At 56.3% G+C, this 12,804-nt stretch overlaps 1 protein-coding gene across 3 annotated transcripts in view; it reads right to left on the reverse strand.

The window, feature by feature from the left end:
* Positions 1-12,804, reverse strand: part of RUSC2 (RUN and SH3 domain containing 2) — a 48,053-nt gene that overhangs the window by 17,604 nt on the left and 17,645 nt on the right. For all 3 annotated transcript variants that reach the window (XM_083355100.1, XM_083355101.1, XM_083355102.1), the window contains exons 2-8: positions 8,077-10,047; positions 4,502-5,251; positions 3,905-4,093; positions 3,383-3,526; positions 2,600-2,676; positions 984-1,158; positions 370-475 (exon numbers count right to left, since the gene is read on the reverse strand). In XM_083355100.1, coding sequence (XP_083211226.1) covers positions 370-475; positions 984-1,158; positions 2,600-2,676; positions 3,383-3,526; positions 3,905-4,093; positions 4,502-5,251; positions 8,077-9,973 — 3,338 coding nt within the window. In that variant the 5' untranslated portion in view covers positions 9,974-10,047. The remainder of the gene's footprint in view (positions 1-369; positions 476-983; positions 1,159-2,599; positions 2,677-3,382; positions 3,527-3,904; positions 4,094-4,501; positions 5,252-8,076; positions 10,048-12,804) is intronic.

Consider the following 12,804-nt stretch of genomic DNA (forward strand, 5'->3'; position numbering starts at 1 on the left):
TACCCCATATTAGTACAAAATCCTACTTCGCCGTTTTAGGTTCAGGAGAAGGCTGATGGCTAACGAAGGCTCCCTCTTTTCTGGTGTAAGCCTTTTCTCCCTTCCAGCATTCTGGGCCTCTCACTGGTGGACTTTAGCTCCCAGAATTCCCCATTCAGCATGCCTGTGTTAGAGGTTGAGGTATGGCTGGCTTGGGAATTCTGGGAGTTGAAGCCCACCCATCTTAAAAGTTGCTGAGTTTGAGAAAGACTGCTCTAGGAGGACCCCTCCCTCGTGCTGCCTCCTTCCCGGAAGCAAAGCAACGCTCCCCACACCCCCTGCCCTCCTTGTCCTTGCCGCAATGGGGTGGGCGGAAACAGCCCTGCTTACTTGAGGAGGCCGAAGATGAAGGCGTTGAAGCGCATGCTGTGGCTGGTGAGCTCCGGGTACTGGTTGACGCGGCTGTAGAGGCTGTGCAGGATTTTGGTCGAGGGTCCTGCAAAAGAGGAGGGGGCATCAGAAAAGCAGGCAGGGTGCTAGGGCTTGGCCACTGTGGCTCCCTTCAGTTATGGCTTCAGTTATGGGAGCCCCCAGTCCCTCAGGTCCAAAAGGGGAGCCCCAGAGTGCACGTCCAAGCCAGTATTCCCCCCCCCCCGCTGCTCCCCACTGCCTCTGATTGGCGGCCGATTCTCTTTTAAGCAGCTGAGGGGCGGGATAGATCAGCTTTCCTTTGCTGGCACTCTGGCAAGCCTACCTGCTTTGCAATGCCACAGGTGCCACAGACAGCCCTCGCCCATGTCCCAGGCTGAGGGGTGCCAGCTTCTTCCTTTGGGTCAGGCCTGCAAGCCAAGCAGGCAAGGGCTGGCCAGTGCTGGGAAAGGAGACCGGGGCTTTCCCAGGGCAGAAGGAGGGCAGGCAACCCTCGGAGGCCCAGACTGAGCCTCCTAGCAAATGGCAACCTTGAGGGTCCTGTTGAGCCTTCCCGGAGGGTGGAAGCTTCCTACCGAGCTGGGTGGAGGCCTCCACGATGCTCCAGGGGACGTTCCGCCTCTGGCCAACGATCACGTCCAGCACGTAGGCCTTGAGCCCATCACTCAGGACATCCCGGATGGCTGGGCACAGGTACTTCAAGACGAGATGCCCCACGTTGGGGCTCACCGAGCTGTTCCCCAGCTTGGCCTGGAGGAGAGAGGAGAGATCAAATGGTGGGAGCCACCCCTGCCCTTACCCGCCCCCCCCAGCCCTCCCAGCCCCTCCCTAAAAGTGTGCCTTTCCTCTCCCCCTTCCCCCACTGCAGGGTTTGCAGAGACCTCCATCAGGAACAACACAGAAGGTGGGGAGTTGATTGGCAGGTAAAGCTGCGCCCTTCCTTTCAAAAGGAGAAACAAGGAAGCACCCAGATCCCCAGCAGCAGCCCCCACCCTTCCCCACACCTCTGCTTGGCGGGGGAGGGGGCAGCCCAGCTCAGCTGGGGCCTTGGAGGGTGCTGCTCTTCAAAGAACCTGCCTCCGGTCACAAGGCGTGCATGTCCAGTGGGGCGTGGGACCCTCCCTGGACTGGCCCCCAGGCAAAACCCAATGGGCTCGGCACCAGGGATAAGATAGCTTTCCAGGCGAGTGAGTGGAGGTGGGGGAGGGGCAAGCTCTTGGCCCCACATTCTGGTCTGAATGCCTACCAGCCCTCTAAGGTAGGCCACATAAATTTCTGCAATGCTTTTTTATGGTTATAATCACAGAATTGTGGAAAAGAACTGGAAGTAGTGAGGAAGTTTAAAAATAAAAATATATATGCTTTTAGTATTATCATGTAATCGCATTTTATATTTTATAATAATCATTTTATAATCAATTGCCTGAGTAGATGCTTTGAGTATATGGGGGAAAAATACAAGCCTCAAGTGGAGGGAGGGGGAGGACAGGAGTTACCATGGGGCCCAGTGTGAGTCACCATCTAGGAATCGTTTTTTAAGTACCTTCTGGTGCCTGGTACCCCTGGCAGGTGTAGAAGATGGGAGACATCTCTCCTCTAGAATTGATAAGCATGTACATATATGGTCTGAGTAAACAGGACAGTAGGAAAGGGATCTTATTAGTATAATGTAAGCAAACAGGGGTGGAGATAATGTATTCTGTTTAGGCGCTTCTAAGCCAATGGGGCCATGGGGGAGGGAATGGGGCATCACGATAGGATGTATAATAATATGTGATTTTGGAATTTGGGGTGTGGTTCAATGCTTGGCTACATTGCATTGTTTGCCTTCCTGAATCCACCACGCTTTGCAGACCGTTACTCTTTAGACTTTGTTGTGAAGTCTAGCAAACTTCTATTTGCAACTCAAACAGAGTGGATTTCAATGTGTGTCTATTTTTGTGTCTAACAGAATCGTGTAGCCGAGAGACTCAAGACGGGCCCACTTGAGTTTCCTCCTCACCTGCCCCTCTTTTTTCCAGGGCTGATGCTTCCATCTTTTCCAAGGCCACCCCACTTCCTGCCTCCTTCAACTGCCCAAGGTGGCAGAGGCACCACTGGCAGTGCCCATGAGGGACATGTCAGGGAAGGCCTATCGCTGGAACGATGGAGGCACTAAAGGGAGAGGAAGCCAAGAAGAAAGCCAGCTCACCTTCACTCCAGGATCCCTGCTGGTCCCAAAATGGGCCACAATTAGGTCCACGGACACATTGATTGCTTTGACAAGACCTGGTGGGCAGAAGAAGTAAGGAGGCTGAGCTCGCCCAACAGCCGAACAGACCCCTCGGCCCCCCCTTCCTCTCCAGGGCTCTGGAGGGCCTGGTCTGGCTACAGACATTTGTGTGTGTGGGGGGGGGGTTTCTGTGTCAAATGAACCTTACTTTATCTACCTCTCAAGCCATAAAGGGGGGGGGGAGCTGAAAGCAGAGCAGATGAGGGAGCTCCTTAGATACCTACTGCTTGATGCAGGGCAAAAGGCTGCAACCACTCCTTGTCCGCCCCACACATCAACACGCTCTCCATGCCTAACAGCCACCTGTTTTAACTAGGGATGTATTTGTGGGAGTTTAAATGTTGAAACAGATGGGGGCGTTCAGAGCCTCCTCTCCTGACTATACTGGATTTCTTCCATGCCCAAAGGATCTGTTCCCCACCCCCCACCCCTTCAAAAAACAGCTCTGCTCCAGGCAATGACTGCAGCCCCCATGCAGCCTCTGGCCCTGAGCAAGCGCCCAGGGGCACAACCTCATTCACTGCAAGGGGAGCTGGGCCTTCCTCACTGCCCTCCATCCTCTACCTCCAACAAGCAGCAGCTGTTGAGGAGGCTCCCACCCCCAGGAAATGGCACCCCTAGCTCATATGGAAGGTACCTTGGAATGGTGCAAGTGCCCAGGGTCCCCTGCCCTTCTCATTCCCCACCCCACCCCAGACTGACCTTTCTTCTGCAACAGATCGATGGAGACAGACTCGGCGTTGCTGTCAGGGGACAGGCAGAACTCAGCGGGGGGTTTTTCAGCCAAGGAGAAATAGTCGGGGAAGAAGTCGGGGCAGCTGTGCTGTGGCTGTTTCACTGCTGGCCCTGCAAGACACAGCCGGGGGTGGGGGCGGGTACGTCATGACCATCCTATTACTTTATTGGGCTCGGAGGCTGCCCAACTCCAGACAGTCTCTGGGCGGCTTAGAGCATCGAAACAAATAGGCAGTTGAAAGAAACAAGGATGCCTGGACAAATATATAACATAAATCACATCCAGGATATCTCTGACCCCCACAGAAACTCCGCGCCAGGGGAAATAAGCAATGGGTGGCAGGCGACACTGCAGCCCCCCCACACACACACAGACTTCCAGGGAGCCGCAAGTCAAGTCCACAGCCCCCGTGGCCCCCTTTCCTTGGGCTGACCAACCGAGCAGCCAAGGGGAGACGGGAAGGGGAGCCTGCATTGGCCAAGGCGCACCGTGGAGTTTGGGTCCAGGGCGGCCAGCCGGCATCTCCAGCAGGGGGTTTCTCCAGGGCAGCTTGCTCTCCGGCTGCTTCCAGTCCAGGTGGCCAGTCAGCCCTGCCAGGTCCGAAACGCGGTCCAGCCCCAAGGGGTTCCTCCGCCGGTACTCCCGCCACTTCAGGGCTTGCAGAGAGAGGTGGTTGGCTATGGCCGCAGCAGGCCAGTCGGGGCGGGGGAGGGAAAGCCGAACCAGAGGAGGAGACAGAGACAAAGGGGCAGACTGAGCAGCAACTCAGCAGAAGCAGCATTAGAGCCCGGGAGACACTCCCTCCCCACCCTCATGCAGGGGAGCAACTTGACCAGTGCATCATCATAGAGGCCAAAAGAGGGTGTGGAGGAGGCCCTGAGGTCAGACTGCTTGCCTGCCCAACAGAGGCCTTTTACCCCCTCCCCCACTTTGTCTCGGGTCAAAGAGCGATTCAGGTGAGAAATGGACCATCACACAGAACCAGGCCCATCTGCATGCCCCCCCACCCCCAAGCTATTGACCCATAGGACACACATACATTCCAGGCATGCAAAGTTAAATCATTCCCTGTGGTGCCCACCTACCATTGAGGGGCCGGGGGACACCAACACCCAAGGAGTTGAAGCTGGCCGCCTCACCGCACCAGTGGGGTTCACTGTGGCTCCCCGTTCTGGCCAGGCTCCAGCCACTGGACAACAACGGCAGGAGGGAGCCACCGGGGAGCCGGTCCTTGGCCGGTGGTGCAGAGGGCCTGGGGGGTTCCTCCTTCTTGGCCACTGGTGAGGAGCTCTCACTCTGCTTGTGCAGGACACCAGCCCCGGCATCCCTCTGGGTGGCACAGCTGCCAGCAGCTGGGGAAGCTTTGTTGCTGGGCAGGAGGTTGGCAGAGACTGGGCAGGACTTGCTCCGGGGAGGCTGCGTCTCTGGGGTGGGTGAGCAGGAGGACTCCCCGTTTTGGAAGAAAGGCACGTTGTTGCGCACCGGAGAGTAGCTGCCCAGCGGAGAAAGGCGTGTGGTCTCCGGTCCCGGCCCTCTCTTGGCATGGCCGTCGCCCAGAGAAGCCGCCCCGTCAGCAGAACGCTGGCCTTGCCCCACAGGGCCCTCGGTGGAGGTGGAGGACTGGGAAGCAGAGGAGAGGGGTCGGCTGGCTGGGCGAGTGGCAGTGGTGGCCGAGAGGCCGTAGAGCTGGGAAAGGCTGGAGGCCAAATGGCTGTGCAGGGCCCGGCCCTTCGCCGTCTTGGGAAAGTGGTGCTGAAAGATGAAGGGCTGGATGGGCAACGTGGTGGGGCGCTGGTCCTTGCTGTAGCGCACCACTTTGCCATCCGCTACGCCACCTGCAGAAGGGAAGGAGGGCAGAGGTTGCACAGCTGGCCTGCACTGCACTGCCCAGCTCTGCACTGCTTGGCCTGGTGGATGGGCTGATGTTCTTGGAGGGGTGGCACAGGAGAAAAGGCAGCCCCTGACACACACCCCAGAGCAGCAGGTTATGTACTCCCTAAGGCCTCTCCCCCAGACCCTGCTGGGTGGGGAGACCCCTGGCTGATTGTTCCCCTCATGGCCAACTTGGAGCAACCCACTTAGCCAGCTCAGCTGAAGCTCTGGCCACTGCCTTACCCAGCAGTCCAAGCCAGGGGGAGCTAGGGCGAGAGGTTTAAGACTGGCTTAGCATGTGCCCAAACCAGCCCATTTGCTGAATTTTGAAGGAGTTCAGGGCTTGCGGCGAGTCCCCTTTTGGTGTTTTTCAAGCCTGAGCAGGGCCATCCCCTCCATCCCTGGTCCTAGAGAGGCTTGTCCACTGTCCATCTGTCCTCCCCCCTTGCGTCAGGAGGATGTGGGGAGGCCTCCTCAGCAAACAGGGTGCCAAGGTGCTTTCCACTGCCACAAGTCAAGCAGGTTGTCAAGAGAAGCCTTGGTCTCCGAGCCCCTTCCATCTCCTGCCCTTCCCCCACCTCTTCCTAGTTCCCAGGCCTAGGCTTGGGTGTTAGAGTTGCGTTTCTTCATTGGAGATCTCTTCATTTGCCCTGTTACCTTTTATCGTTTTAGTTCACTTCTCCAACTCAATGAAACTGGCTTGAGTTTTCATTCTGCAGTCCAGGACGTCAGTTTTTACATCCAGATTCAATTTTTCTGAACTGCCCCATCATCTCTTTCAAAGTTTAGACTTGTGCTTTCTAATTTTTGATCCTGTTCTCAGACCAGAAGCCTTCAGAGGCTTCCTGCCCACACGATGATTCAGTCCCTCCCCAGGGCTGTAGAGCAGGGCTTTTCAACCAGTGGTACGAGTACCACCTGTGGTACACTGGCACTTGGCAGGTGGTACGCGACCATCCTAGAAAAGTAGCGGGGGAGGGGAATGAGCTGAACCGATGGTGGCACCACACAAGCTTGAGGAAAGATGGCTGGAGCTGCAGGGCTGTTAGGGCTCAGCGGAAGCGCCAGGATCAGTGCCCCTTTCCAGCTGATTGGTGCTTCTTTGGGGCTGTCGGGGCTCAGTGGAAGCGCCAGGATCAGCGCCAGGCTCCAGCTGGAACTCGGCGCTGATCCTGGTGCTTCTGCTGAGCCCTGAAGAAGCACCAATCAGCTGGAAAGCAGCACTGATCCTCGCGCTTCTGCTGAGCCCAGAAGGAGCGCCAATCAACTGGAATGTTGCAGCATCTCCAGGGTCTTGTGATTTACATTCAGATGCTTGGCAACTGATTCATATTTATGACGGTCACAGTGTCCCAGGGTCATGTGAAGTGCCCAAAACCAGCTGCAATCACCCAGCAGAGGGGGGGGGATAAAAACCAAACACCCCACCCCCACCCCCGCTGCCAATCCTCACACAGAAATGCTCACAATGAAAACCTCGGACAGGAGGAAGAGTGCTGCTGGGCAGGCTCTTGCTTGGCTGTGGCTTGGGGGGCACTTTTTTCAGTGCAATTGGAACTTCGAACAGTCACGAAGCGAACTGTTGTAAGTTGAGGACTACCTGCACTTCATCACTTTTTTTTTTTTGGTCATCAGGTTTTTGACACCTTGCTAGGCGACTGGTGGTAGACAGATGTTGCCATATCCTAAAAGTGGTACAATGGGTGAAAAGGTTGAAAAGCCCTGCTGTAGAGCACCTCTTTGCCCAGCCAGTCCTTGGGACAACCAGCGGTCATAGCTGTGGCTTCATGGACTCACTGTGTTGCTCACAAAGCTCACAACAGCTGTCTACACTTCCTTCTTCCCATCCTGCCCGATAGGTCCTAGGCAGACATAAAGGCCGAGCAGGAGCTGGATTGTAAACGCTGGAAAAGCGCTGCACCTGGGCTGGGCTTGGAGACCGGGTGCTGGCTGTCTTCTTCAGACTTGTCTCAAGAAAGTGCATCGGGCAGTTCAGGAGCCCTCAGCCAGGACGGGACGGTGGCTGGAGGGTGGACATTGAGCCTCAATTCCCTCAATTGCAGGTAGAAAGCAGTTTTCCTGTCCGACTGAACCAGCCACAATAAAGTGCTGTGGAAGCAGAGTCACCCTCCTCAGAATCTAGAACAGTGATGGTGAACCTAGAGTACGTGTATCACAGGTGACACACCATGGTACTTTTTGGTGACATGCCCGGCCTCTGGACCCTCTGGAGGTCATACGAGAAGGTCCTGAGGCATCCAACAATCATGCAAGTGTTTTGGTGCAACTTTCTGATTTTCCCGAGGCCCCGTGGCAACAGGGGCTCTCTTGGGAGGCTTCAGAAGTTCCAAAGGAGAGGAGCATCCGGAGAGGCCCTTTTTGTCCAAAGCGGGTGGGACGACTCGCCAGCAGAGTCATGGTGGGCATTTTCTCAATTTTGGACACTCCGGGTCCAAATGGTTCACCTTCATTGATCTAAAATCCATCTAACCTTCTCAACCTGCCCAGCTTGGAGGCTCTCGCCGCAACGCCTGGCGACTGAGGATGGGCCCTGGCCGGGACATCTGGTCATCAATCCCTGCAGCAACTCCCATGCTCTTCCCTGCCAATAGACATGGGGGTATCTCTGGGCCCTGTCCTAATATGGAGTTGGGGGCACTTTATCAATGGAAAGGGGCTTCTCCTGACCAAAACCCCACTCATTCTCCCTCTACCAGCTGTGAAAAAGAGGCCACAGTGCATTCATCTGCAGTGGGGAGGGGACCGGGGGGTGGGTGGGTGGGCTTACCATCAGCGCGGGCTCGAATGTCCTTCTGGCCAACAATGCTGCTGCCAACGGCTCCCGTCTCTGACACTGCGGAGAAAAAGAGCTGTTCGCCCCCCTCCTGCCCACAGGTGGGCATCTCCCTGGAGCCAGGGGCTTTTCTGGCATTTTTGCCTTCAGAGCGTGCCAACGGCAGGGGTGGGAGGCTCTGGCTGTGCCGCTCCCGACTCTCTAGAAAGACGGAGCTGTCCCTCTGGCCCTCGGAGATGGGCGAGAACTCCAGGGAGGAGTCGCGGCTGGTTCGAATGGGTGGTGAGGAGCCATTCTTCTTCCGGCCCTTGGCTAGCTCTGCAAAGGAGGTGACGCGCTTGGGAGGGGAGCTCTGGAGAGTCAAGGAGGGGCTGTCGCTCAGCTTGACCGGACAGCTCAGCATGCGCTCCAGGGAGCCCAGACGGCTGGAGGGGCTGCGGTCCAGGTGGCGATCATAGCTCCGTGAGCGCTGCCTGCCTCCGACCAGGCTGGGTGGGGAGACATTGATGTAGACCTGTCCTTCGATGGTGTTCTTCTCTGACTCCTCCTGTGACTCATCCCGGGACCCCTCCGTGTCGCTCTCCTCGGGTCTCTGGAAGAGGTAATACTCGGTGGGTTGGAGGGGGCTCCCCCTGGCCTGCTCCTCCGAGCAGCTGGTGATGGAGGAGCCAGGAGGGCTGGGGGAAGACTGGGAGGACAAGTCGCACGTCACCAGCTTGTAGTAGTTCTGGGTGGCCACCACAAGCCGTGCCTGGCTTTGGAAGCACGCGGTCAGGTCAGAGCCATCGGATGGGCACGGATCGCAGAGTGGTGGATAGGAGTTGCAGTTGGCATCCAGGACCGGAGAAGAGGGATGGTGACACCCGCAGGCCTTCCCTGGCCCCTCCAGATCCTGCAGCTCTCCAGGCATCTTTGACTCCTGCGATGAGGAGTGCAGGTCAAGGTAAAAGGCGGCCATGTCTGACTGGCTGCCCGAAGAGGAGTCACAGGACAAGGGACCCGAGTTCAGGTTGGTGTGAGGGTGACCGTTCCGCCTCTGGTAGAGGGTGCTGAAGTTGACCAGGACACCATCGGAGCTGTTGCAGGAGGAGTCGCTGACGTAGCCCATCTGTTGGTCCAGGGGCTCCGATTGGCTCGAGAGGCTGTAGCACCGGCAGCGCTGCAGTTCGGAGTTGGAGCAGCTGCACGTCCGGCTGCGGATGGCCTCCGGGTTGTTCATCAGGTCGTCTGACTCGCTAGCCCACTCCTGCTCCAGGGAGAGGCTGGAGGGGTCCCCACGGTGGCAGCTGTACTCGTCCAGCTCCATGCATTCTGTTGCCAGCTGGCCCTTGTCCTGTGTCTCCTCATCGGCCGGTAGGTCAGCGTGGCCTTCCACCACATCCACCCGGTGGCCGCCACACCAGGGCCTCACCACGGAGCTACTGCCATGCAGATGGAAGGGAGGCAGTGCCGGCTCATGCAGGCGGAAGGCGGACTGGGCAACATGCAGATGGAAGGACTTCTGCCCTGGGTCATCCTCGCAGAGATCCCAGACCTCGCCATCTCTCAGCAGGAAGGGGTTCTGCCTCTGAGGGGCTGCGGGGGCAGCCAGGGTTGGGGAGGGGCTCTGCCCACCCACTGGCCTCTTTTCTGGAGGCTCGTCTGATGCCCTGAGGAGACTGTTGTAGACCAGCGTGTCCGCCTGCAGGAGAGTCCTCTCGGGGAGCGAACCGGTCCCCCCAAACCCCAAGTCAGAAGGAAAGAAAGGATTGGTCCGCTGGCTGTTGCTGCTGCACTGCCGGTCCGGGACCTGGCAATGCACCAGGGGAATATGGTGAACTATCAGCGTTTCTCCTGTCAGTTTGGGGGGGCTATCCATCCTCGGTCCCATTCGCCAGGGCACCTGCGGCATTGAAGCTACCCATGGAAGGGCCCTGGGGGAAAGAGCAGGCTGTCAGAAGACGACTCCTCAAGGCAGCCCAAGACCTGGCAGAGACAAAAACGGCACTCAGAGTCACCGAGGACAAAGTCAGCTTTCAGCAGCTCTCCCACCCCCAGCCATATCTCAGAGAACACCTCAGCAGCCCCTTCCCGGGACTTTACAAAGGAGTCTCCCACCAGGGGGGCAACGGGACAATTGTTCTGCAGGTGCGTCTTTGCACACAGGAGCCTCACCAAACACCATAGGCAGCTCCCCCCACCTCCCCAGCCTTCCTGGTGCCTCCCTTTCATAAAGGGGTAGGGTGGGGGTGGGAGTCTCAAAGCCTGTTCTGGTGACTCTGGTTTACGACCTGGCTCAGGATCTGGTGGGGTCTTCGGGACCAGCAGGTCCGTCTATGCTCTCATGGGTTAGGCAGCAACCCAATCATAGCCCAGCAAGGAAGGGATTGGGGTGCAATCTGATGTGGTTGCACACTTGGCATTCTACCTGCTCCATCTGTGGTCCTCTCAAAAGACCAGTTAGAAAGGGGTTGCTGGAGTGAAGATCAAAGGCCAGACCCGGGAAGAAGACCCCCATCTTGCTCTATCCCCACAGCTTCCGCCATTTTGAACTTCATCCCGCTCCCCTAACATTCCCATGGGCCAAATGGACAACTCTGTTGTACTGACAGGGTTGTACAGAAGTTGTTGAGGGAGGCAGTGTGGTGTGGTGCTGAATTCACCAGGCAGGAACCCAGGAGAGTTCTTGTCCGGCCTGAGGCCCAAAGCCAGCTGGGTGACCTTGGGCCAGTCACTCTCTCTCAGCCCTGGAAAGCAGGCAAGGGCAAACCCCTTCTGAAATCATTCCCATAAAATGGCACAGGACCTTTACAACAACAATGTTCTTTGTGTGTTACGCCCAGAGTGGATCTCAAGGATCAAGCAAAAAGTGCCCAAAGTCACTCAATGGTGACATTGGAGGTATGTAAACCTATAAATAAGGGTGAAGGATCGTTCTCCGAGCTTGTGGGTTGGTTTCTGAACGTTTCATTACCAGGTGTGGTAACATCTTCAGCAGAGTTGCAGGGGTAGGCAACCGTGGCTCTTTTTATGACTCGTGGACTTCAACTCCCAGAATTCCTGAGCCAGCCACGCTGAGGGGAAAGGGAGAGTTTCCAAGCTGAGCCACGCTGGCTCAGGAATCCTGGGAGTTGAAGTCCACCAGTCATAAAAGAGCCAGGGTTGCCTACCCCTGGTTTAGGGGATATCAGTATGCTTCTGCTTATAAAGGCTTCAGGTGTGGGCATGTCAAGTGAGGGTCTGTGATGGGTCAGGTTGAGTCACTTATAAGTAAACATAACAAATAAAGAAAACAAGGCCTAAGGCTTTTCCAGACCTTCCCATAGCGGCTGCCAGATTTCCTGGCACGAGCTCTGAAAGGAGCAACGTGCTTCGATTTAACCTGGTTTGCGTCTGATTAGGAAGGTCTGCAGGGATGGTCCAAGAAGGCCAGATGGTGGCCACGATGATGCAGTCAAAATTCCCCCTGGTTTTGGAGCATGTTGATGCAAAAATGGGCAGAGCCTTGACAGCACCCGCATTTTGCCTTTTTGGACCGTAGCTGCCTCTGGATCTGATCATTATCTTTCTTCTCTTCAAACCGGGTAGACTTTGTCGCGGTGAAGCTATGAGCTTTTTTGTCCGGTCCCAAACCCTGGAATTTGTTAGAAGCTAAGATAAATGGGAAGAAACACACCCAGCCCACCTGCCTTCCCGTGTCTTCTCAGCACCCATCGGCTGCCCCATCTAGGGCCATCCAGACAAAGCCCCTATTTGCCCTGGTCACTTCCCGTCCATTTGTGGAGCTGAACAAGCTAGGCCACGTCTGGGCCACGTCTGAAAGCCTTTCAGGGCGAGGGCGCTGAGCTGAGAAAGAGGAAAGCCTTTAGGAAGCCGAGCAACGTTAAGGGGGGAGGGGAAGAGAAAGCTCAACGGAAGAAAAGAGAATGAAATCCGAGGTATCGCAACATACGTACGCACAGGGCACACCAAGGCAGATCAAGCCAGCCAGGGATAAGAGGGCTTCCGCACTTGCTTCCACCTAAAACCAGGACTCTTCGCCTGCCACGATCCAACTCTGCTCCTCATCAAGACCAACACACACACACACACACACACACACACACACACACACCCATCTCCGCCTCCTGTTCCTCCCATTGCAGGGTCCAGAGAGATGGGCTGCTACTGGGCTGTCTTGGAGCCAGTTCAAGAGGCCAAGCTCGCGCGCGCACACACACACACAAACACAGCAAAAAAGGCCTAAATGGAGTTCTTCCTTCCTCTGTCGAAAGCTGGACCGCCAGAGGCTCCACATTAGCCTTGCTTGATTAGATCAGAGGGAGACGCCTCTCCTCCTTCTGGCCTGGCCCTTTGGGGGATGGCTTTGCTTCCCTTCTCATCTACAGCATTCCGTGTTATTGTCCACAATCCGGCTCGTAGCACCCCCATGGGATGATGCCTCCCCTAAAACCTCTCCACTATTTGCCAGAACAAAAATAATTCCCCTGGATTTGGCCCTGGGGCTCAAATCTTCCGCCAGAAACACCTGGCTTCAAAAATACAGACCACCTTTAAAAGCCTCTTTTTGAGAAAGAAAAGGCATGCGAACGATGGAGGAGGAGAAGGTGTTAGTCCACGATGGCAAAAATCAGGAGGAGTCTGGCAACTCCTTTTGCAACTCCCCATTTTATTGAAAAGCAGCAGCTTTGGTGAGCTCCGGTGCTCTCTGAGCTTGGCTGTTTTCTTTCTGAGCTTAATGTT

Source organism: Vipera ursinii (genome assembly GCF_947247035.1).
Source record: "Vipera ursinii genome assembly, chromosome: 2".
NCBI classification, from domain to species: Eukaryota; Metazoa; Chordata; class Lepidosauria; order Squamata; family Viperidae; genus Vipera; species Vipera ursinii.